Consider the following 27,087-nt stretch of genomic DNA (forward strand, 5'->3'; position numbering starts at 1 on the left):
CCAGGATGTTGCCTGGTATGGAGGGGAGATCCTATGAGGAGAGGCTGAGGGATTTGGGATTGTTTTCGCTGGAAAGGCGGCGGCTAAGAGGGGATCTTATTGAAACATATAAGATGATTAGAGGTTTAGATAGGGTGGATAGTGATAGCCTTTTTCCTCTGATGGAGAAATCCAGCACGAGGGGGCATGGCTTTAAATTGAGGGGGGGTAGTTATAGAACCGATGTCAGGGGTAGGTTCTTTACCCAGAGGGTGGTGAGGGATTGGAATGCCCTGCCAGCATCAGTAGTAAATGCGCCTAGTTTGGGGGCGTTTAAGAGATCCGTAGATAGGTTCATGGACGAAAAGAAATTGGTTTAGGTTGGAGGGTCACAGTTTTTTTTTTTAACTGGTCGGTGCAACATCGTGGGCCGAAGGGCCTGTTCTGCGCTGTAATGTTCTATGTTCTATGTTCTAAAGGCAAAATACTGCCCTGCTGGGAACTTGAAATTAAAGTACAAAATGTTGGAAATGCTCAGTGGGTCTGGCAGCATTTGTGGAGAGGAAAACAAAGTTATCATTTCGAGTTGAATATGACTCTTCAGCGTCGTTAATCCTGTTTCTCTCTCTACTTGAACGATGTAAGGTGCATCTGAATCAAGGTTAACTGGATGTGAACTAAGTTCCCATTTAAAATAAGTTAAATCAATCTGTTTGCAGTTTCTGCAGTTCTTTGGACACGGACGCTCAGCATTATTTTTTTGACAGTGTCACTCAGTAACCTGCCACTAGGTGGTGCATAAGCATGGTTGGTTAACTCTATTGATTTTTCTTCCCTCTTGGTTTGGCATGGGGTCTGACAGAAGAAAACCCTTCACCACCTTTGCTGAGCTCCATATCTGAAGAGAAAATGGAATTTAGCGTATTACCATGAGTCTATAGCCTTTAAAAACATACTGTAGTGCACTGGGGCTTAGAACAACATGTCAGAAATGTACAACAATTCACTTCTTAATTTATGTAAACAGTTAACAGAAAGAATATAGAACATTGTATGAAAATCTTCGAAACAACATAATTTATGCTATTCCATAATTAAAAGTCCCTTGAGAAAACTGGAAATTTTCCAGAGAAAGGCATTTCTTCAATAAACAATTTGTTTTTCTTAATCTTCACATCAGAGGTCGATTTTTTCCTCATATGCACACTTGCACGAGGCCCCCTGACTGTCCAGGTAGGGTTTGCATCCCAAATGCATAACAGCATTGAAAAGTAATTCTACAGCACGATCACAAGCTACAAAAAAATAGAAAAATAAAATTAGGCTTATTCCTTAGAAGCAATTAACATTAAATAAAAATAACTGCTTTTAAATAGAAATAAGGACAGTGGATTTGGAATTTCTACTCTCAATGCGTGATCAGGATTTTAAATAATTTTATCTAATTACGGCTCAAAGTTCTCACGTGTATTTGTTCATGACACAGCTTTCCAAATTTTAGCATGGCAATATAACTGGTTGGAAAACACTGTGCTGCATATTGTAATATCATAATGAAAACAATACTCTGCCTCTTCAATTCAAAATGACTATACTACCCTCTGTAAAGCAAAAATTTTGATGCACTTGACCTACATGCCATACTTCTGAAAATAACATTACATCCAACCCACAAAACTGAATTAATTCAGTATCAAGGATAACATTTCTTTGAACTTGTCTTCTCACGATTGCCTTGTCTCTAACGGAAAACTGCGCATGTTCCCATAAATTTAAGTTCAGTTGCAATTGTAAAATTAAGTATACATAGACTTTGGTGTACCTTACTAAACCAGACTCAGACATATGTTGTGTGAGACCTTTTAAACTTCATCACTATCTGTAGAGACAACCATGCTTTAAATTTAAAAATAGGCTTTGATATACTGATTGTATTATTTAATTAGTGGTTTTCAAAGTCTAAAGCCACATCCCAGTGACTTGGGATCACAGTAAAAGATGGCTTCACATTTGCATTACTGTACCTTCTGCATTCCAAAAACACAAACATAAAACAACTTGTCTACAAAGTTGCACCAGGAACAATGGTCTTGGAGGTGTATGAATGAGGGCCATCACCTGTCACATTAGCAAAGCATCCAGATATTCACCTGGCCTCTCAACTGGCTGGAGACAAACCATTAGACATAGTCAATTGGACAATGTGACTCTGGATGAGAAAGGGATTCCCAGCCATGATGTAATCAAATTACAACTGGAATATACTGGCCATGACCATATTTGGGTCACTGTGCATTTGGAGGGAGGATCATGTGACAAGCCAACCATCTGCATTTAAGCATCTTCTTTCTGCAGATCAGCTCAAGCAACTGAGATGCTGAAGGAACAAGACCTTGAATGGGACTCCCACTCTCAATTTCTCCACCCACGAGCAAATTTTGAACCCTTCTGCTGCTTTTCGACCCATGCAGCTATCTTCAGAAGAATAGATAAATTGTCCAACTACAGTTTAAACTGCCTTGATGCTAAAACCAGCAGGACCGAGTGACAGCAGCAAGACTACCTAGTTCAGCCTGAAGCTAGCCAAGTTTCCAACCTACAGGATCCCTATACTCTTTAATTTTACCGGACTTTAAAATGCTTAATCTATCCTCACACTGTAATCCAGTCATGTGTGTACGAACTTCCAGTGTATGTGTGAGAAAGCCGGAGCATTTTTATTATTTTTAGTAGTTTTTTTAAGCCGGGTTAACTACAATAAAAACCATCATCTTTTCTTTTTAAAAGCTCAAGAAAACCTGTCTGATTGTATCTCTCATGGTCACAGCACACAAACAGTTAAGCACTCTCAGAATTGACAAACGTATCCTTTTTTTAAAAAACCTGTTAAGATTAAATGAGTGGGAGAGGGGAACCATTTAACCCTCCTCACTTGGTCATACAGCAACTTCCTCTTAGTGTAGTGGTTAGTATCCCACTTGTCACGCGGGAGACTGGGGTTCAATTCCCCATCGGAGAGCTGCCAAGTTCCATGACAGTGGACTACGGTGTCTGTTTGAGTGGCACAGTGGTTAGCACTGCTGCCTCACAGCGCCAGGGACCCAGGTTCAATTCCCAGCTTGGGTCACTTGTCCCTGTGTCTGCATGGTTCCTTCCCACAGTCCCAAGCTGTGCAGGTTAGGTGGATTGGCCATGCTAAATTGCCCCTTAGTGTCTGGGGGACCAGCTGGGGTAAATGCATGGGGTTATGGGGATAGGGCCTGGGTGGGATTGTGGTCAGTGCAGACTTGATGGGCCGAATGGCCTCCTTCTGCACTGGATGATTCTATGATCAGTTACTTGGGTCACTGTCTGTGTGGAGTTTGCACATTCTCCTCGTGTCTGCGTGGGTTTCCTCCGGGTGCTCCAGTTTCCTCCCACAGTCCAAAGATGTGCAGGTTAGGTTGATTGGCTATGCTAAAATTACCACTTAGTGTCCTGGGATGCGTAGATTAGAGGGTTAAGAAGTAAAATATGTAGGGATATGGGGGTAGGGCCTGGGTGGGATTGTGGTCGGTGCAGACTCGATGGGCCGAATGGCCTCTTTCTGTACTGTAGGGTTTCTATGATTTCTTCAAACTGAAACATATACACTCCAAGTGTAGAAGACAAAAGTTCAAGTGAAAATATCAGCCATGATTTGGTAGCAAGCCCTTGCCTCAGATTCAGAGGTTGTGGGTCCCACACGAGAGATCTGATCTAGGTTGATATTTCAGTACTACCCTGAGGGGGTGCAAAGATTCGGTTTCTCAAATGAGATGTTAAAATAGGACCCTGTTTGCTCTTGCAGATAGATTTACAAGATTACAATTTGAGTAGTAATGAACGTCTCCTGGTGTCCCAGCCAATGCTTATTTCTCAAGCAACATTAAAAAAATAGATTACCTGGTAATTTATCTCACTGCTGCTTGTGGGGCCTTGCTTTGTGCAAATTGACTGTCAAGTTTGGCTAAATTCAAACAAGTATTTTATTGGCTGTGAACTATTTTAGGATGCCTGGAGGATGTGAAAGCGTCTATATAAATGCAAGTTTATTTTTATGACTTAGTGACTTCTTAGAGTAAAGAAGAGAATGTTAGATACCATTTAGCCCAAAAAATTCGTAATCTGATCTTTTCATTTATAAAACAAGCAAAACAGGAGTGGGATTTCAAGCTGGGAAACCCTCTCCATGTGTAAACATTTGACAGAAGGGTCACCTACCCAATAAAAATGTATTTTTATTTTGTGTTGCAACATGAATTGCACAAAGCTGTCATGTTGGGTACCATGGTTGGGAAAGACTTACTGTGATCATAGGAGTCTGGTCAGGCCACACCTTGAATACTTCTTTCCGTTCTATTACATATATTGCAAGAAATAAGGGAATTTTTCCAAAAGCTGGCATCAATGCAGAGAAAAGCCACAAGGCTGATCAGAAGGCAGCGGAGGAAACATGTTCAGACTAAGGAGGTCATTTTGGGACCGACATTATTCAATTTATGTGAAGAATTTCCTAGAGTGTATAAGACTGCCAGATAAAGTAGCAAAAAACCTGGTAGTCACCTTGGATGTCGATCCTCATGGGCTGATATACAAATATAAGGTATGGTACAAGTCCAAACTGAAGTCAGGATGTTACCAATACTGGATGAGGAGGAACGCCAGACAACAGGATAGGAAACAGATAACTGTTAAAGAGTGTTTAATTCAGTCATTGTAGTTTAATTGGCAAGCACTTCACTGGGTGTATATAAAGGGGAAACAGGTGAGATAATGTGAGTTTCATGTCAATGTGAATAAAGATCTGTAGAGAAAACTTGATTTTCGTAGAATCCATAGAATCCTATAGTGCAGAAGGAGGCCATTCAGCCCATCGAGTCTGCACCGACCACAATCCCACCCAGGCCCTATCCCCATACATTTTCCCTAGCTAGTCCCCCTGACACTAAGGGGCAATTTAGCATGGCCAATCAACATATCCGAACTGATAACAAATTTTCTGTCTGTTCATTACTTACTAGCCATAGGAATTTAACAAAAAATGCATATGAAGCTTCCATGTACCACACCAAAGCATTTGTAGCCCTTTATGGCTATTTCTTATGAATGGTATAAACACATCTTCAGCAGTAACAGCTTTCTACTGAGAGCAGTGAGCAGCAAATGATTTACTTGCACTTGCCTTGTACAGTCGAATCCATTCCTAATGTTTTCTGTACATTTCTGCAGATTGTGGACAGGCAATACTGAAACACTCCATCACAGTCCTGTTTAGTGTTACCACAAGTATCATAACAACGATCATGCTGATTGCAGCATTTTGTCATTGAAGGAATGCCCACGTCCAGCTATTTATAAAAAATGGACATAAATGTGAATGAGAGTGGGTAGTATCACATGATAAAATCTGCAGTCAACAATAAAGATGGAAAACGTTGGCCCTCAGTATGTTCTAATACCAAAAACTGATCATAGGCAGCGCTTGGTGGTTACAACCACAGACATGACGGGCAGCAGTTGTGAAACAAAAAGATAGCACGGGCAAATTTGGATTCTATCTTTTACTTATTTAACTGGTGTCACTTTTAGACCCTCACACCTCTTAACTTCTACCACACTCTTCAGCCAATCAATTTTCTGAAAGAGGAATAGAAACATGGTTACTAACTCTAATCAATAAGCGACATGAAGAAAATAGGGCAGAGAGAGGAGCAGGATGAGATGGATGTAGATAGATGTGGCAATTTTTCTCCCCTCTTCTCCCTGCAATCTCTTTTTAGGATCCGGTTCTATGGACACCAGCAATCCTTTAGCATGTTGCCCAAGCATTTATTCTTTGTGTGTGAGCCCTATCAGTTATACAACCAGGGAGGGATGACAGATGACCTCGATCCACAATTTTATTCTCCCCATTTTCAAGTAAAAGTTACTAAACAGTAATCAGAATCTAGAACCCAGGCTTCTCGGAACCCACTTCTTGTTCCATAAGATCAAATTTCAATTGTAGCGAAGTCAATAGAAACATAAAGCTTAAAACTGCGACATTCTGATATGTATGGATCAGAGTAATGCTTTTTACAGGAACCTTCCTTAATATTTTATTTATTGAAATGTCAGACATAAAATTGTGAGATCCTCTAATTGATCTTCTTTGTTCGTGACATAACTTTAATACCTTGCTATTCTTTCTCTTCACCTTCCCCTTGCCAGGGGTTTCATTCTTCCCTCTCTCTACCCTCACCACCCCAAATAAATCAAGTTGGCAGTCCCTCCATCTCTAACGGAAACATTTTGTGACTGGTTAAGTTGCACTCTTCCTTCATTCTCTATCTTTTTCTGTGAGGGAGAAGTTTGCCCAGAACATTCGGTCAAGCCTTTACAAGAATCTGTATTTATGTAGCTTGTTTAACATAACCAAATACCCAGAGTGTTTCACATGACAGCAGGAATAAAAAAAATTAGGAAAGTTGACTAACAGCACAAAGACTCATGAGAAGATGTATATCTCATGGATTAAAAGGGACAGTAGCAACATAGGAACAACATTGGCTGAGTAATAAGAATGGATATTTTTCAGGCTGGAGGAAGGTTTGCAGTGGAGTTTCCCAGGGATCAGTATTGGGCCCTTGCTTTTCCGGATATATTTTAATGACCTAGATCTTGGTGTGCAGGGGATGAATTACGATGCAGTGGCATAGTGGTTAGCACTGCTGCCTCATAGCACCAGGGACCCAGGTTCGATTCCCAGTTTGGGACACCGTCTGTGTGAAGTCTTCACGTTCTCCCTGTGTTTGCATGAGTTTCCGCCTGGTGCTCCAGTTTCCTCCCACAGTCCGAAAGATGTGCTGGTTAGGTGCATTGGCCATGCTAAAATTCTCCCTCAGTGTACCCGAACAGGCGCCGGAGTGTGGCAACTAGGGATTTTCACAATAACTTCATTATAGTGTTAATGTAAGCCTACTTGTGACACTAATAAATAAACTTAAACTTTAAAACAATTTCAAAGTTTTCAATTTGATTGTGTGAATCACATGTATTAGGACACAGTGAAAAGTATTGTTTCTTATGCGCTATACAGACAAAGCATACTGTACATAGAGAAGGAAAGGAGAGAGTGCAGAAATGTAGTGTTACATTCATAGCTTGGGTATAGAGAAAGATCAACGTAATGCAAGGTAGGTCCATTCAAAAGTGTGATGGCATCAGGGAAGATGCAGCAGGGAAGAGTCGGTTGGTACGTGTCCTCAGACTTTTTTATCTTCTGCCCAATGGAAGAATGGAAGAGAGTATGTCTGAGGTGCATGGGGGTCCTTAATTATGCTGGCTGCTTTTCTGAGACAGCGGGAAGCGTAGACAGTGTCAATGGGTGGGAGGCTGGTTTGAGTGATGGACTGAGCTTCGTTTACGACTCCTTGTAGTTTCTTGCGGTCTTGGGCAGAGCAGGAGCCACACCAAGCTGTGATACAACCAGAAAGAATGCTTTCTATGGTGCATCTGTAAAAGTTACTGAGAATCGTAGTTAACATGCCAAATTTCCTTTGTCTTCTGAGAAAGTAGAGGTGTTGGTGGGTTTTCTTAACTATAGTGTCGGCATTGCGCGGGGGGGGGGGGGCACGCGCGGCGCGGTGTGTGTGTGTGGGGAGAGACCAAGGCAGGTTGTTGGTAATCTGGACACCCGAAAAGTTTGCGAATGATACAAGACTTGGAAGCATTGTAAACTCCGAGGAGGACAGTGTGGAACTTCAAAAGGACATAGACAAGTTGGTGGAGTAGGCAGATAGGTGGCAGAAGAAATTTAATGCAGAAAAGTATGAGGTGATTTATTTTGATAGGAAGAACATGGAGGGGCAAGATAAAATAAAGGGTACAACTCTAAAGAGCGCGTAGGAGCAGAGGGTCCTGGTTGTATAGGTGCATAAGTCATTAAAGGTGGCAGGACATATGGAGAGAACAGTTGATAAAGTATTCACTATCCTAGGCTTAATTAACAGGGGCATAGTACAGTCCAAGAGTAAAGGAGTTATGCTGAACTTGTATAGGACACTAGTTAGACCTCAGTTGGAGTATTGTGTACATTTCTGGGCGCCACACTATGGGAAGGATGTGAGTGCTTTGGAGGGAGTGCAAAAATGGTTTCAGGGATCAGAAACTTCAGTTATGAAGATAGATTGGAGAAGTTGGTGCTGTTCTCCTTGGAGAGAAGAAGGCCAAGAGAAGATTTGATAGCGATGCCCAGTCCCTTGTGATTTTTGATAGAGTAGGTAGGGAGATTAACTTGTAAAAATCTGACCAATTTGAGGAGACTTTTAATGGCCAAAAAGCTGTAGGCAAATTTAGTGAGGGAATATCAAATGGAAGGGCTGAGACAACAGAAATTTTTTCATCAAATGAAGAACATGAACTAACGAAGGGTGTAAATTAGAGGATACTAAGGGCTAGAGCTGGATGACCACAGTGCATGATATGGGACATATAACTAGAGGAAGCGGCACGGTAGCACAGTGGTTAGCACTGCTGCTTCACAGCTCCAGCGACCTGGGTTCGATTCCTGGCTTGGGTCACTGTCTGTGTGGAATTTGCACATTCTCCGTGTGTCTGCGTGAGTTTCCTCCGGGTGCTCCGGTTTCCTCCCACAGTCCAAAGATGTGCAGGTTAGGTTGATTGGCCATGCTAATATTGCCCCTCAGTGTCTTGAGATGCGTAGGTTAGAGGGATTAGCGGGCGAAAGTGTATGGATATGGGGGTAGGGCCTGGGTGGGATTGTGGTCGGTGCAGACTCGATGGGCCAGATAGCCTCTTTCTGCACTGTAGGGTTTCTATGATTCTATGAAGCACCCATGCAAGAGTTCATAAGGAGCATAAGAACTTTAACGTGGATGCACGAGGAAACAACGAACCAATGGAGTGAAGTAGAGATAGAGCAATGAACAACTGTGACAGCATACGAGAGTTGTGCTGTGGACTGAGCTGGGAGCCGGCTACTCAATAGACAAGGCTGACGTCACAAAAACATGGTTTCACCAATTTTTAAAAACTGGTAATAAAGATGTATTGGTTTATGGTAAATATAATATTTTCATTCAAAGCATGAACAGGAAAATCCACGTGATGACAGCACAATGCTGGAGTTTGTGTTAAAACCACTGGTAAGAAACTGGAAATCTCAAATTAATTTACTTTTATTCCCAGCTACCGTGCCTTAAAGACAAATTTATTATTTCATTTTCTTTAATCAAGTACTGGAAACAAAAACAACACTCCCAATATTTAGAATGAGTGATAATTGATGACTCAGTAACACTGAACAAGACAGGCTCAAGGGAAAAATGAAAATTGCATTTGTGACTTTTAGTAAATTAAATACTGTACTCATCTTTAAAATTAAACCTAAAAAAAAATACAACTGTTTTTAGTCTACTGACTTTATAGCTGTGCAACACTCCTGCCTGTCATGGGAATAATTAAGGAAACATTCTGTTTAGCCAAATTACACTGTTTATTAGTAAAGGTACTGCAGTGTTTAATTTATTACTGAGTCTTAATGAACTTCATTTTTTTTCCCTTACATGCACTCCAAACATAGGCGAGCCACATCCATTGGGTGGTGGAGGCTTGTAATTGGATCGAGGAACTGGCTTGGATCCTGCAAGGAAAAATAAAAGTTTAATACATTTAATTCCCTTCCAAGCAGCCAACAACAGTCCCCATTGCCTTTCCTCGATGACAGCTAAAATGCCTTGATTATTGGAGTGGTACCAAAGGATTGCAAATGTTACATCCTCATTCAAAAAAGGGGAGGGAATAAAACTGATAACAGGTCAATAAATTGGCAGGAGGGGTGGAAAAATTACTAATGGTCATTGTCAAGGACAAAATTAAGTCTCATTTGGAGAAGCGTGGATTAATAAGGAACAGCCAGTATTAGTTCATTAAAAGCAAATTGTATCAGACTAAGATTATTGAGTTAATTGAAGAAGTAACAGAGATGCCTGACAAGATTAGTACAGTAGATGCTCTTATGTATAAACTTTCAAAATGCATCTGACAAATTTGTTGATTCAGAAAACAGAAGCCCCAGGCACTGAAGGGACAGTAGAGACTTGGTATATAATTAAAGCACAGAGGGTTAAAGGACAAAGTTTTTATGACTGAAGTATGGAATGGGTCGGTATTAGGACCAATGTTTGCTTGTTATATATAAATGACCTGGTTAGACCTCAACTGGTATGCTGTGGACGATCTGGACACTGCAATTTAGGAAGGACAACAAGACCTGGAGAGGGTACAGAGAAGGTTTACTGGGATGATGAACTTTGGTCATGTGGACAGATTAGAGAAGAGGGGTTGAGGAGAACGTTGAATACAGATATTCAAAAGCGAGTAGAAGAAACTGTTTCCTTCAGCAAGTGGATTGGGAAAAAGAATTAGTGGGTAAAGGAGGTGTGTATAGGATCTGTGGTGGGATAGGTTGTATAAGTACTAAGATTAGACAAGCATGTAGCAAAAGCAAGTGCTTTTAATGGGGGAGGGCTTGAACTTTTATACAAACTGGGACAAAGCGACCAGCACATATCACAGAATCCTACAGTGCCGAAGAGGCCCTTCAGCTCATCAAGTCTGCACTGATGCATGAAATGCCCTGACCTGTCCACCTAATCCCACTTGCCAGCAATTGGCCCATAGCCTTGAATGTTATGGTGTGCCAAATACTCATCCAGGTACATTTTAAAGGATGTGAGGCATCCCACATCCACCACCCTCTCAGGCAGCGCATTCCAGACTGTCACCACCCTCTGAGTAAAAAGATTTTTCCTCAAATCCCCCCTAAATCTCCCACCCCTCACTTTTAACTTGTGTCCCCTTGTAACTGATCCTTCAACTAAGGGGAACAGCTGCTCCTTAGCTACCCTGTCCATGCCCCTCATAATCCTGAACACCTCAACCAGGTCGCCCGTCTTCTCTGCTCCAACGAAAACAACCCAAGCCTATCCTCTCTTCATAACTTAAATGTTTCATGCCAGGCAGCATCCTGGTGAATCTCCTCTGCACTCCCTCCAGTGCATTCACATCCTTCCTATAATGTGACGACCAGAACTGCACGTAGTACACCAGCTGTGACCTCACCAAAGTTCTATACAACCTCATCATGACCTCTGCTTTTGTAATGCGTACCCCGATGCACCACCCTATTTACCTGCCTTTCGGCCTTCAGACATCTATGGACAAACACGCCCTTTGTTCTTCGGAACTTCCCAGTGTCAGATCTTTCATAGTATACTTCTTTGTCAAATTACTCCTTCCAAAGCGCATCACCTCACTTTTCAGGGTTTAATTCCATCTGCCACTATATCTTCCTGTAACCCAAAACACTCAGCCTCATTGTTAACCATCCAGCCAATCTTCATGTCATTGGCAAACTTACTGATCCTACCCCCCCCCCCCCCCCATAGTCATCTATGTCATTTATATAACTGATGAACTGGTCGCTAGCCTCCAATCACTAAAGCAGCCGTCTGTCAACACCCTCTGCCTCCTACCACTAAGCCAATTATGTATTCACCTTGTCAGATCACCCTGAATCCCATGTGCATTAGCCTTCTTCGTAAGTCTCCCATGTGGGCCTTTGTCAAAGGCTTTGCTGAAATCCATGTAAACTACATTAACCGCACTAACCTCATCCACACACTTGGTTACATGCTCAAAAAATTCAATCAAATTTGTTAGGCCTCCCTTTGACAATCCCTGACTATCCCTGATCAAACCTTGCCTCTCCAAATGGAGATGGATTCTCTCCTTCAGAATCTTTTCCAGTAGTTTCCCAACCACACGCGAGATTCACTGGTCTGTAGTTCCCTGGCTTGTCTCTACAACCTTCTTAAATAGTGCGGCCACATTAGCTGTTCTCGAATCCTCTGGCACCTCCCCGGTAAGAAGTCTCACAACACCAGGTTAAAGTCCAACAGGTTTACTGGTAGCACAAGCCACCAGCTTTCGGAGCCGTGCCCCTTCATCTCACCTGATGAAGGGGCAGGGCTCCAAAAGCTGGTGGCTTGTGCTACCAAGTAAACCTGTTGGACTTTAACCTGGTGTTGTGAGACTTCTTGCTGTGCTTACCCCAGTCCAACGCCGGCATCTCCACATCATGACTTTCCCGGTGGCCAGGGAGGAATTGAAAATTTGGGTAAAGCCCCTGCAACCGCCTCCCTTGCTTCCCACACAACTTGGGACACAATTCATCCGGACCTGTAGATTTGTCCACTTTTAAGCCCGCCAATACCTTGTCCCTGTGATAATTTTCTCTAGAGCCTCACAGTCTCTCTTCCCCCCCCCCACCCCGAGTTGCATAGCTAACTCCTCATTCTCATGAGTGAAGACACATGTGTAATATTCATTTAACACCCTACCAATGTCCTCTGCCTCCACCCACAGATTTCCCCCTTGGTCCCTAATTGGCCCTACTCTTTCCCTGGTTATCCCCTTCCCATTGATAAATTTATAGAATATCTTTGGATTTTCCCTACTTTTACCAGCCAGAGCTTTCTCATATCCCCTTTGCTCTCCTAATTGATTTCTTAAGCTCCATCCTGCACTTTCTGTACTCCACTAATGCCTCCACAGACTTACTCCCCTTATACCTGTTAAAAGCCTCTTGCTTTCATTGTATCCTGAATATCTCTGGTCATCCATGGTTCTCTGGGTTTGTTACAACTATTACCCTAAAGGGAACATGTTTGGCCTGTACCCTCCCCATTTCAGCTTTGAACATCCCCCACTGCTCTTCGGTAGATTTCCCCACAAGTAACTTGTTCCACTCTACCTTGGCCAGAGCCTGCCTAATTTTGTTCAAATCTACTCTCTCCTAATCCAAAACCTTTTTCTGCAACTTGTCAATTTCTTTGAGCATAACAAATTTGAATTGAACCATGCTGTGGTCGCTATCACCAACATGCTCCCCTACTAACACATCAACTACCTATCCGGCTTCCCCAGAATTAGGTCCAGCACAGCTCCCTCCCTTGTTGGATCCTCTACATATTGACCCAAGAAGTTTTCCTGTATACATTTTAAGAACTCTACTCCATCTAAGCCATTAACACGATGGCTATCCCAATTAATGTTGGGAAAGTTGAAATCAGCTAATATAATTACCCTCATTATTTTTTACATCCCTCTGCGAATTGCACACATATTTGCTCTTCAATTTCCCGCTGACTATCTGGGGGTCTATAATAAACACCTAGCAACGTAGCTGTCCCTTTTTTATTCCTAAGCTCTACCCACAAAGCTTCATTTGATGTCCCCTCCAACATATCCTCTCTCCTTACTGCAGTAACTGCCTCCTTAACTAATAATGCAATGCTTTTACCCCCTCTTTTACCCCCTCTTCTGCGTCGCCTGAACATTCTATATCCCAGGACGTTGAACTGCCAATTCTGCCCCTCACTCAACCACATCTCTATGATGGCTATTATATCATAATTACACATGTCAATCCTCGCCCTTAACTCATCTGTTTTACCTTTAATACTCCTGGCATTTAGGTGGAGGCCCTCCAGCCTTGTCTTACTTCCTTGAAACTTACTACTGCTGTATTCCTTCTGACCTGATTATGTCTGGGTTCCCTCCCCCTGCCAAACTAGTTTAAACTCTTCCCAACAGCACTAGCAAACCCACCAGATAGGATGTTAATCCCGCTCTGGTTCAGATGTAGACCATCCCGTTTGTACATGTCCCACCTTACCCAAAAACGATCCCAGTGGTCTAGGAATCTAAAATCCTCCCTCCTGCACCAACTCTTAAGCCACACATTCATCTGTGCTATTCTCCTATTACTGTACTCACTAGCTCATGGCACTGGGAGTAATCAAGGTATTACAACCCGAGAGGTCTTGGTCCTTAGTCTATTGTTTAACTCCCTGAATTCTTGGTGCAAGACCTCATCCCTCTTTCTACCTACGTCATTGGTACCAACATGTACCATGACCTCTGCCTTATCACCCTCCCCCTTTAGGATGCCCTGCAGCCGTTCAGTGACATCTCGGACCCTGGCACCAGGGAGACAGCACACCATCCTGGAGTCTCTTTCACGATCACAGAAGTGCCTCTCAGTGCCCCTGCTTATGGAGTCCCCAATGACTATTGCTCTCCTCTGCTTTGACCCTCCCTGCTGAACAACAGAGCCAGCCGTGGTGCCACTGCACTGACCACTGCTGCTGTTTTCCCCCAATAGGCCACCCCCCCCCCCCAACAGTATCCAATGCGGTATACCTGTTAGAGAGGGGGACAGCCACGGGGGATTCCTGCACTGACTGCCTGCCCTTATGGCGGTCACCCATCTATCTGCCTGCACCTTTGGTGTGACCACATCTCTGTAACTCATGTCTATGACATTTTCCGTCACCTGCATGCTTCTAAGTGCACCCAACTGTATCAGAAAGGTAGTTAATTTCCTGAGTGTATCCAGGGTCGTTTTCTGCAACAATTTGTTCAACAAGGGCACATGTCATATAGTAATGAGCAAAATTACTTAACAGTGAGTGAAATGATCAAATAGCAATCATAAAATTATTTAGTGAGGGTAAAGGAGGGAGACTGCGAAAGTAATAGTGACAGAAGATTCTATAGTTAGGGGAACAGCCAGATGTTTCCGCAACTGTAGATGTGAACCAATCCCGGATGATATGCTGGGTCAACAGCCAGTGGTCGATAACAGTACCGACGACAGGTAGAAAGAAATGAGGTCCTACAGGCAGATTTTAAGGAACTAGGAAAGAGAGTAGCTAGTGGAACCTCAAAAGGTAATAATCTCTGGATTACTCCTGGTGCCCTGCACTAGTAGGTACAGAATAAGGAGATGGAGCAGTTGAATAGATGACTGGAGAAGGTGCAGAAGGAAGGGCTTCATGGTTCCTAGGCCACTGGGATCAGTTGTGGAGGAGATGCGACCTATACAAGCCAGATAAGTTGCACCTAAACATATTCAGAGCCAAAGTTCTCCAGTGATTTCAGTTTATGAAGTAATATGGGTAGAGTTAAGTCCATAGATCACTGTGACCTCATGGAATGCGATGATTGGTTTCAGTTCTGCTACCATGTCTCACTCTTGCTTTATAAGTTGTTTGGAAATCATCTGTCTTCAGCCAAGTCGGTCACAGTAACACAGAATGTGACCTGGTCAAGAGTAGAATAATTAACTGAGGTAAAATGATTTGTGACATATATCACGTGAATAAAACACATGGCTCACGATATTCTGTAAAGCATTTGTGGTGATAATGTACAGTTTTAAATAATAAACAAGAGCTCAGTATATATTTTAGCCAATGTTCATAAACCAGATTTGATTTTTATTGCATCAGCGAACTTTTTATTTGTCTGGAATAAACACACTTTGTACCAAGTGGCTAAATAGCCTACTCCTGGATTCATAGATTCATAGATCCCTACAGTGCAGAAAGAGGCCATTCGGCCCATCGAGTCTGCACCGACCACAATCCCACCCAGGCCCTACCCCCATATCCCTACATATTTTACCCGCTAATCCCTCTAACCTACTCATCTCAGGACACTAAGGGGCAATTTTAGCATGGCCAATCAACCTAACCCGCACATCTTTGGACTGTGGGAGGAAACCGGAGCACCCGGAGGAAATCCTGTTCCTATGTTTCTTAGAGTGAACCTCCTGCAAGCAGATGCATCTTTCTCTACGAGAACAGTGAACAGCCCTATTTGTAAGAGTTTTACTTGGGTTACACTGTTAGACAGCATAGCTCCTGTCTCAGCATGACACAAGAGAACCATTGATATTATTAAAACCAATTAGTACTGACAGCCTAATGACTCACAAGGGTTCCAAACTAATCCAGAACATCCATTACATTTGGAACTTTTCACTGAAGTGCAAACTCTTTCCCTGTCAGTGATCAAAACAAGATATTCAACATTGGCAAAATGGAAAGCTAAATCCACAACACGATCATTTAAATTGACACAAGGAGGATAAGGAAACACAAGCAAAAGCCAATATTGTTCCTGGAATCATAAGTTGAAGCAGTCAATTTAAAGAATGCCTATTTCATATCATTCACATTCATTAATTTTTCCTGATGCCTGGACAAATTTAATAACGGTAAATCTGTGCAACAAAATTAGCTTACAGTAGGTTTCACTTCACTCATTAAACATTGCTATGAATAATGAGTACACTTGTAACTGTCACACAGTTAAAATTCCATGTTTAGCACAAATCCTGCATACTCATCAAGCAGAGGCAAAGCCTCCCAAATACAGTACAGATCAACTTCTACCTACACAATGGTTCTTTCATAAAGACAACAAGCTGTGTGGGTGAGGTGCTTTCAATCTCTCTGTCTCATGGGCTCAGATTCATTATTTTTACATAACTAAGCAGGTAGGGAATCCTGACCAGGACAGCATTTCTTTATTGCCTGGCAACAAGAGCTTCAGGCACTGTAGTAGGACAGTTAGTGAACAGCTTACAGATAAGTATAACAGAAGTTTCTTTTTAGAGTTGCCATTTAGAAAGATTGATTTCCTATAAAATTTGTTCATTCCACGCATATTGAAAGTTCACCAATAGAATAGAGATCAAATCTGCTTTATGGACATCGGCCAAAATATATACTGAGCTCTCACATATTACTTAAAACTGAACACTATCAGCACTCACGCTTTACAGAATATTGCAGGTCGTGTGTTATACTTGTGTGAGACGCTATCAATCATACAAATTGAAGCTGTACTTTTTACCTAATTTATTATTCTATCCTTGCCCAGGTCACATTCTGTGTTACCGTGACCAGCTCGGCTGAAGACATGATTTTAAAACAACTTAGAGCAGGAGTGAGACAAGTTAACAGAACAAGCAACTGACCATCAAATCAAAATCAGCTGCAATTGGTCCCGATGGCAATAATGTGTCCACCATATGATGGCCAATAAGAATCTTCGAAAGATGGTTTAAGTTATTACAGTCCAATCAATCAGGATCATCTGCAACCAATGTGGTGGATATGCTGAGTTTAATCACAATTCATAAGACAGAATGTAACACACTCGTTATACAATAAAAACATACAATCATGACATGTAGCCTGGGCCAATCCAGATTGAGTAGGATGGCTGGCAAGTATGAACAACTTTTTTTTCTACTTTCTCTTCTCTTTTCATTGCCTTCACAACCTCTAAAAATACCCAAGAGTGTTAACATGGATTTACCCATAGGCATTTCTCTCCACCACCTCTTGCACTGAGATCTCCCAAAGTCTCTTACTTTATATCGTTTTTTTCCCCAAGGTGAACCTGGACCTTTTATTGATGAGGCTTTATCGCCCTATAAATATTCACTTTATCATGAAATACCCCAGGAAACATCAATCTATTTGCCAAAGCCATTGGGTTGACAATACTGCCCTTTGGGGCAGCACAGTGCTTAGCACTGCTGCCTCACAGCGCCAGGGACTCGGGTTCAATTCCAGCCTTGGGTGTCTGCTTGTGTGGAGTTTGCACATTCTCCCTGTGTCTGCATGGGTTTCCTCTGGGTGCTCCGATTTCTTCCCACAGTCCAAAGATGTGCGAGTTAGGTTGATTGGCCATGCTAAATTGCCCCTTAGTGTCAAGGGAATTAGGAAGGTAAATATATGGGGTTATGGGGATAGGACCTGGATGGGATTGTTGTCGGTGCAGGCTTAATGGGCCAAATGGCCTCCTTCTGCACTGTAGGTTCTATGATTAATGCCATTAAATTATTTAGTCTTCTGTCCTTGATCAATCAGATCTAGGTCTTGCAGTATCTTTTCCCTATCACTTCTCAAGAAAGATTCCATCTCTGGCATAAAAATTTCATTATCCATATCTGCCTCGTCACCATTTACTTATGCTCATTCATGAGGCCTGTTAATGAACTGTATACAATGGCTATCCAGTCCTGTATCCTTGTTTCATACCAAGGGATAATTCACTCACTGAAGAAACTTCTGTTCTACTTCCATGTACTAATTAACTGACATTCCAACAAGAGTCCTAACTAAGCAAGGCTGAACAAAAATCTTAAGTTTTGTTGTATGGTTATCTATTCATGCATTAATCATGCTATGGTCACTTATTCAGGTTGGCTATCATTAGCTTTTTTTAACCTACATACACCAAGCATTTTTACCAAATCTTAGCCTTTACTGTTCTAATTCAGATAACCACGTGATGGAGGATAAAACTGGAGTCTAACATCTTTACACATTTAAAAGCTTTTATCTACAGAGACACACATTACAAACATTAATCTCTGCACCCAAAAGTCATAGTTTGTCTTCTCTTCTATATGGAAGCACAAGTAAATCCTCAATTAATACCCACCACTTAGAATCACAGAAATCCTACAGTGCAGAAAGAGGCATTTGGCCCATCGAGTCTGCACCGACCACAATCCCACCCAGGCCCTACCCCCATATCCCTACATATTTACCCACTAATCCCGCTAACCTACGCATCTCAGGACACTAAGGGGCAATTTTAGCATGGCCAATCAATCTAACCCGCACATCTTTGGACTGTGGGAGGAAACCGGAGCACACCCACGCAGACACGAGGAGAATGTGCAAACTCCACATAGACAGTGACCCAAGCCAGGAATCGAACCCAGGTCCCTGGAGCTGTGGAGCAGCAGTGCTAAACACTGTGCTACTATGCCGCCCCTTGTGTACTATGCAATTAATACACAACTAACAGCCTCCCTTCTCCTTCAATGAAAATTAAATTTTTGATAAAATATTTAAGAAATGAAATCACAACTTCCATATTCTGTATTAGATTGTGACCTGCCTGCCCTCTGGCACCTCTAACAGTTAATCCAAAAATGTATTTCTTTTATTGACAGTTGGTGGCTTGAATCCACTCATTTAACTTTAGAAATTATTTTTCTCTGCAGAATGTTGCAAGTTGATTTTTCTCTGCAGAATGTTGCAAGCTGCTGGCAAGTCAATCGGTAACCTTTTCTCACTCATTTTTCATAGTGTGCATTAACCCACAATGAATGATTATCTACATTACATTTGGATGGTATACTGTTGTCAGCACACCCACTGTACAGGATATCATTTAAAATATTTGGCAAACAAATTTCCACTTCCACCGCCTCCACAACACCCAGTGTTTTATCAACTTTTACTTTCTTAGCTTCCCGAGCTAAAAGACAACAACATTTTTGATTCGCAGAGATAAAGAATTCTCTGAAACCAAACCAGTTACACCAGTATACCCTTCAGGAAAGTTAGCACTTAGTGAAGCACTGCTAAAAATGACTTACTTCATATTCTTTGGGTTACCTAGGAATGGGAGCTTAACTACACACTTATCCAAATTTAATTGACTTGATATTTCACTTGCCTTTAAAATATTCTCTACTTTAGGATGTTTCATTGCAGGACTGAACTAAAGTACATCAAAACTAGTATGCTTCTTGCCTGAGCACACAACCAGTTCGACCCACTATGAAATTCCTCTCTTATGCTATCAGAGGTCCTTCCTTCAGTTTTTGATCATTTTCTGTTATAAGAATTACTTCCAGACTCAATACCAATGCTTGCACTTTCATCCTATTCTGCCAGTCCATGAATCTCACTTCTTGGCCATCAGCCTGAACAATTCAACTAAAATTTAAACTTGCAGTAGTTTTTCCTGCATGTCCCACAATTGTCATATCCCTCCAGTCATAGAGTCATGAAGGTTTACAGCATTGAAACAGACCCTTCAGCCCAACTTGTCTATGCCACCCTTTTTTTTAAAACCACTAAGCTAGTCCCAATTGCCCGCGCTTGGCCCACTTCCCTCAATAGCCATCTTACTCATATAACTGTCCAAATGATTTTTAAAAGACAAAATTGTACCCACCTCTACTGTTACCTCTGGCAGCTTGTTCCAGACACTCCACCCTGTGTGTGAAAGAATTACCCCTCTGGACCCTTTTATATCTCTCCCCTCTCACCTTAAACCTATGCCCTCTAGTTTTAGGTTCCCCTACCTTTGGGAAAAGATATTGACTATCTAGCTGATCTATACTCCTCATTATTTTATAGACCTCTAAGATCACCCCCAAGCCTTCTACGCTTCAGAGAAAAAGGTCCCAGTCTATCCAGCCTCTCCTTATAACTCAAACCATCCAGTCCTGGTAGCATCCTAGTAAATCTTTTCTGCACTCTTTATAGTTTAATAATATCCTTTCTATAATAGGGTGACCAGAACTGTACACAGTATTCCAAGTGTGGCCTTATCAATGTCTTGTATAAGTTCAATAAGACGTCCTAACTCCTGTATTCAATGTTCTGACCAATGAAACCAAGCATGTTGAATGTCTTCTTTCACACTGTCCACCTGTGACTCCACTTTCAATGAGCTATGAACATGTACCCCTAGGTCTCTTTGTTCTATAACTCTCCCCAACACCCTGCCATTAACTGAGTAAGTCCTGGTTCGATCTACCAAAATGCATCACCTCGTATTTATCTAAATTAAACTCCATCTGCCATTCGTCAGCCCACTGGCCCAATTCACCGTGGTCTCCGGAAGCAATCCTCGATAACCTTCTTCACTGTCCACTATGCCACCAATCCTGGTGTCATCTGCAAACTTACTAACCATGCCACCTAAATTCTCATTCAAATCATTAATATAAATGACAAATAACAGTGGACCCAACACCGATCCCTGAGGCACATCACTGGTCACAGGCCTCAAGTTTGAAAAACAATCCTCTACAACCTTCTGTCTTCTGTCATCAAGCCAATTTTGTATCCATTTGGCTACCTCACCCTGGATCCCGTGAGATTTAATCTTATGCAACAACCTACCATGCAGTACCTTGTCAAAGGCCTTGCTAAAGTCCATGTAGACAACATCAATTGTACTGCCCTCATCTACCTTCTTGGTTACCCCTTCAAAAAACTCAATCAAATTTGTGAGTCCTTTGACCTTTCTGAAAATATGTTATCCGAGTAGCAGACTGGGTAATTGGCCTCTGGATGTGATAGCCCTGATCACTCTCATTACCACTATCTACTAACATTCTGTTCCTCAGGACCTTCACCTTAAGACACATGAGCATTTGAAGCACAAGGTACCTTGTTTCCTTTTTTCAACTGCACAGAGTCCAGGATTTTCTAACTAATTCCAATTAATTGTGAGGAATGAAACTTTACGGTTTGATAAGTATCATCCTTCCATCACAATCTTTTCTGAATTTTACCATTCCTCAAAACTCTACATGATTAAATCTCTTGAATTTAATGCAATGCCTTAGTACTTTATCAATATTCTTAGTGAGCACAGTTGTGATGAAACACTCTTCTTCCTTCATGCTTTCAAATGTTCAGAAAAAATGGGAGTAGGTGGATTATTACAATGAACAGAAGGCAATTATTTCACCTACAGCCTAGTTGATAAGCCTACTTGTGACTAATGAATTAACCTTAATAATACTTTAATAAATCCATTACAGCCATCTCTTTCAACACCCAGGGATATAGATCATCAGGTCCATGGGGATTTGCCAACTTTCAGTCCCATTAATTTCTCCTGTACTATCTTTTACTGCTTTCTTTCAGTTTCTCATTCATGCTAATTCCTTGATTCTCTCGGATTTCTAGGAGGTTTTTTTATATCTTCCTCCAGGAGAACAGACACAAAGTATTTGGTTAGTTTCTCTACCATTTCCTTGTTTCCCCATTATAACTTCTCCTGTCTCTGCCTATAATTTGTCTTTGACTATATCATTAAACTAGGTCATGGCTGATCTCCTACCTCAATGCTCTCCCCATATCCCTTCATGTCCTTAACATCTAGAACTCTATTGATTTCTATTTTGAACAAACTCAATGACTGAACATCCATCGTCTTCAAGGGCAGAAAATGCCAAAGACTCACCACCCTCTGAGTGAAAAAATTCCTCTTCATCGCAGTCCTAAATGGTCTACCCCTTGTTCTGAGACTGTGTCCTCTGGTTCTAAGCCCCCAATCAGGGGAATCATCTTTCCTGCAGCTATTCTGTTGAGCCGTGTAATGATTGCTTCAATGAGATCATCTCTCATTCTTCTAACCTCTGGAGAATACTTTTTTTTTAAAATGACTTCATGGGAAATGGGTGACACCTGCAAGGCCAGCATTTATTGCTCATCCCCAATTGCCTTTGAACGGAGTAAATGCCACACCATTTCAGAGGGCAGTTAAGAGTCAACCACATTACTGTGGGTCTGGAGCCACATGTAGACCAGACTAGGTAAGGAATGCAAGATTTCCTTCCTTAATAGGACATTAGTGAACCCAGATGGGTATTTACGACAAGCAATATTAGTTTCATGATCACCATCACTGAGACAAGCTTTATATTCCAGACTTGCTAATTGAATTCAAATTCCACCAGCAGCCACGGTGGGATTTGAACCCATACACCCAGAAAGGTCTCTGGATTACTTGTCTAGTGACATCATGACACCACCATCTCCCTGCAGTGGGATATAGGCCAAGTCTTCTCAGTTGCACCTCATAGAACAGCCTCACCAGCCCAGGAATCAATCTGGTGAACCTTTGTTGCACTTCCTTGATGGCAAGTATATCCTTTCTTGGATAAGGAGACCTAAACTGTACATTTTCCCTTTTTTGGGATCAAGCCAAGGTTCTATGCAACTGTAGCAAGACTTCCATACTCCTGTACTCAAATCTTCTTGCAATAAAAGCCAACATACCATTTGGTTTCCAAATTCCATACTTCACGCGCACATTAGTTTTCAGTGACCCATGAACAAGGTGGATTACTTCAAATTTTTCCACATTATATTCAATCTGCCTTATTCTTGCCCACTCACTCAGTCAGTCTAAATCCCCTTGAAGCGTCTTTGCATCCTCCTCACAACTCTCATTTCACCTAGTTTTGTGTCATCAGCAAAGTTGGAAATATTACATTTGGATCCCACATCCAAATAATTGATATTGATTGTGAATATCTGGGGCTAAAACACTGATCCTTACAGTATCCCACTAGTCCCACAGTAACTTCATTGCAGCGTTAATGTAAGCCTACTTGTGACTAATGAATTAACCTTAATAATACTTTAATAAATCCATTACAGCCATCTCTTTCAACACCCAGGGATATAGATCATCAGGTCCATGGGGATTTGCCAACTTTCAGTCCCATTAATTTCTCCTGTACTATCTTTTACTGCTTTCTTTCAGTTTCTCATTCATGCTAATTCCTTGATTCTCTCAGATTTCTAGGAGGTTTTTTTATATCTTCCTCCAGGAGAACAGACACAAAGTATTTGGTTAGTTTCTCTACCATTTCCTTATTTCCCCATTATAACTTCTCCTGTCTCTGCCTATAATTTGTCTTTGATAATCTTTTCCTTTCTGCAAACCTACAGAAGGCTTTACAGTCAATTTTTATGTTTCTCATTGGTTTACTTTCATATTCAATTTTCCTTTTATTTATCAATCTCTTTATCCTCCTTTGCTGAATTCTAAAATGCTTCCAATCCTCGGGCTTTTTGGCAACTTTATAAGCCTCTTTCTTTTAATCTAATAAAATCTTTAACATCTCTTGTTAGCCACGGTTGTGTTTTTGTGCCTCAAAAGAATGTATATTTGATGTAAAACTTTTAATTATTTCTTATCTCTCTTGTCATTAACACTCTGACATAACTTCTCTTCAATGGCGTTGAATGGCCTAACTGGGTAAACTGAACATCAACCGATTTCCCCAAAATAACTGCCTTATTATATTCCATGTTGTTTCATCTGAGCCTTTTTCATAGAAAGTTTACTGCCAACAGCATTCATATATCACTAGAGACTCAATCAGTACTTACAAAATGGCTTACCTGATCAATTTTACATGGAATTACAACTCTCTAGTGATCTCAAAATGTTGTAATTACGGAGCACTTTTACTCACCATCACTGCATTTGTATTTGCAGAGCCCATCCTCTCCACCTAGCAAATCCAGTGCTGCGTTCAGATACATGTCAATTTTATGAATTCCGTTCCGAATGGTTTTCAGCTTCCCCAGCCAATCTTTGTAGTGTGCCTCTTCTGAGTGGCACCCATGACTCCTCAAAATAATTCCCACAAGCACACAAATCAGCAAATGCATGCTCAAGGAAAACTCTGCACTGAACCACTTTTCACTTCAGGTTTTCAGTTGTAATGCACAAAACTTCTTGCTGTTTTTTTTTAAAAACACAATACAACGGAAACTACTATTGCAAGAGTTCATTGGCATCCCACATCAAAAAATAAAAATGTTCAGCAAGTAGAGTCAGTGTCAGAGTAATTTAGCGCGGTCAGACTTCACCAGTTACTAAACTATTGACTGCTGCTGCTGCAAATAGTTTTTCTCTGGCAACTGTTTGTCAGGCTGTACAAACATCACTGCTGGTCACGTGGATGAGAACAGCAAGCCAAATTGGATGGAAGTGTCACATTTGTCGTATTCCTGTTAAACTAGAATGGGGGAAAAAAGGAGCACCTATGAAATCAAAATTTATCCAAAATATATCCTTTTAAATTCAAATTTCAATATTTACAAACACAAATTCCTACTTAGTTAATAACAAAAGCAAGTGAAAGCCTCGAAGACAAATGGATAAAATATTCACTTTATCAAATTTGCCATTCTAAAAGTATAAATAATAGTTTTGAAAACAACACAATACAGATCAGAGTAATTCTTTGGGCAGGTAATACAAATTTAACTATTCACTCATTTGTATATCTAAAACCCATTTGAATTCTTCATTACACAGCTATTAGATTAGAAACTGAACTATTCCTTCAAGATAGAAACCATACTAAGGCCATTCTACACAACATTTGTCTGAGGTACCACAATTACTGATAATGTAATAGACTGAAGCATACGGAAGTACGAAAGAAATAGACCATTCAGCCTCTTGAGCCTATTCCGTCATTCTGAGATTATGGTCTAAATGTATCCACTTGACTCCATACCCCTTAATATCCTCAGCTAGCTAAAGCTTAGCCATCTCAGATTTAAAATTATTAATTCAAATAACATCTACTGCTTTTGGTTGGAAAGAATTCCACACTTCTATCATCCATTGTGTGAGGAAGTGCTTTCTAACTTCTCTCCTGAATAGCATGTTTTTGTTTTGAAAATGTGTGTGCTCTGACAGCCACTACAAGCAGAAAAAGTTTCCTTTCATTATTTTCAAAATCCTAAAAAACCTCACTTAAATTCTTCTATTTTCTAGAGAATATAAGTCTAGTCTATTTAACCTCTCCTGATAATCTAATTCTTGATGCCCTGGTAAAATTCTGGAAAAATTACACTGCTCCTTTTAAGGCGAATATATCCTTTCTAAATTGTGAAGCCCAGAATTGTAATCCAGAGCTAACTGTAGCAAACCTTCCTCCCCTTTAAACTCTAGTCCTCTAAGTATAAAGGCTAACATTTCATTAGTTTTTAAACACTTTTTGAACCTTGATCACTGCATTTTAATGACTTATGTACATGGACTGCTCTTTGAACCTCCACTATTCTCATCTTTCCATCATTTAAAAATATTCATCCAACTTTTGGTGTGGATATAAATTTTACAACATTAATAGATAATTCCACAACAAACATATAGCAATGTTATATCGAGGGTTGCTAACCATCTGATTTTCAATTAAACTGTTAGAAATGTCTATAAAGCCAGACAACAGAAGTTTTAAAATAGGAAGGAGTTAATCCTCCAAGTTAATTTTATGGTGTGGAATGTTCATTCAAACATTCAAAAGTACCACAACTCAAATTATGGTTCCACCCTGTCCTAACTTGCCCCATGTTTAATGATAGAGTTGGAATAAAATGGTTACCCTAACATTACAATAGATAAAGGCCATGAAACACATAGGCAGGCTATAAAACAAAAACATTTTTGTTTACACATCCATTCTGATAATTCTGCCCTGATCTGCATTCCCGCCTTTCCTTCCTTTATTCTATGCATCAAGGCCTTCATCCCCATATTGTGGGCTTCTGAACAAAATTAATTTGCCTTTCAAGAATTTGGCTTATCTTCACATTACTCCTTAAAATCCATTTCTGTGTTTTTGTTGACTTACACTGCCTAATCCTTCTCTGGAGTAACACCCAACTGTGAAACACCTTGGAACATACCAACTCAGAGATACAATAAATGTTCTCGATCTTCCTTTTGCCCTCTCCCATTTTCTGTCAAAGTAATCAGTGAGAATAGTCCTGCCTCTGAATCAGCGGTCTTTGGGTTCAAGCCTTCAGCATTTAAACTGACACTTCAGTATCATACTGAAGGTACTATGCTGTTTAGGGGTACTGTTTTTGGATGAGATGCTACAACTGAGATCTGTCATCACAGGTAGGTGTAAAAAAAATCCCACCAAACAAATGAGAAAGAGCAGCAGAGTTATCCCAATGTCTTTATTAACCTTTAAGCCCTCAACCCCATTACTCAAAACATCCAATCTCTTATTAATGTTTGTAGGACAGTGCCATGCTCAAATCAGCTGCTTTATTCCCTACAACAATGAATACACTCCAAAAACACTTGATTGGTTCTGAAGCTAAGATGCTGAAAGGGGCTACATAAATGCAAGTTTTTTCTTACTCTAAATCTCCATCAAAATTAACATTATAATGTACGACGGATAAGGTTGAGGACTGATTCGAAGGCTAGGATGTGGTCTCAGGAGTGTGTTGGAACAATTACAAATATTCGAAACTTAAGATTGCACAGAGCTGAACTCTTCACTTTGTTGCAGCCCAAGACACCTCAAACTTAAAAAATAAATGTGTGAGATCGCAAGCAAGTCAGGCTACGATTCAAAATATCACTCAGGGTGTCTCCGATCGCACAGAGTGTAGTCCAACTACACTTTCAACTCTATCCAATGAGCAACACACAGTGTTGACGTGACCAGCACTACCTATCACCACGCTCCCAAACCACTGATATCACAACCAGCAATTAAACTGCCCGCTGTTCTAGATAAGACACAAACTTCTCATTCCATTCAAAATTTAATGTTTTGAGTAG

The 27,087-nt window shown here is 41.0% G+C and overlaps 1 protein-coding gene across 4 annotated transcripts in view; it reads right to left on the bottom strand.

Moving 5' to 3' along the window:
* Nucleotides 1-263: 263 nt before the first annotated feature.
* pla2g12a (phospholipase A2, group XIIA) overlaps nt 264-27,087 on the bottom strand; it is a 28,674-nt gene continuing 1,850 nt past the window's right edge. For 2 of the 4 annotated variants that reach the window (XM_078211639.1, XM_078211640.1), the window contains exons 3-6: nt 23,960-24,117; nt 9,567-9,643; nt 5,183-5,348; nt 264-1,274 (exon numbers count right to left, since the gene is read on the bottom strand). In XM_078211639.1, coding sequence (XP_078067765.1) covers nt 1,156-1,274; nt 5,183-5,348; nt 9,567-9,643; nt 23,960-24,117 — 520 coding nt within the window. In that variant the 3' untranslated portion in view covers nt 264-1,155. Of the gene's footprint in view, nt 1,275-5,182; nt 5,349-9,566; nt 9,644-23,959; nt 24,509-27,087 lie in introns of all 4 variants that reach the window. The other 2 variants (XM_078211641.1, XM_078211642.1) reach the window with 1 other exon arrangement.

The sequence above is a fragment of the Mustelus asterias genome, chromosome 4 (genome assembly GCF_964213995.1).
Source record: "Mustelus asterias chromosome 4, sMusAst1.hap1.1, whole genome shotgun sequence".
NCBI lineage: Eukaryota > Metazoa > Chordata > Chondrichthyes > Carcharhiniformes > Triakidae > Mustelus > Mustelus asterias.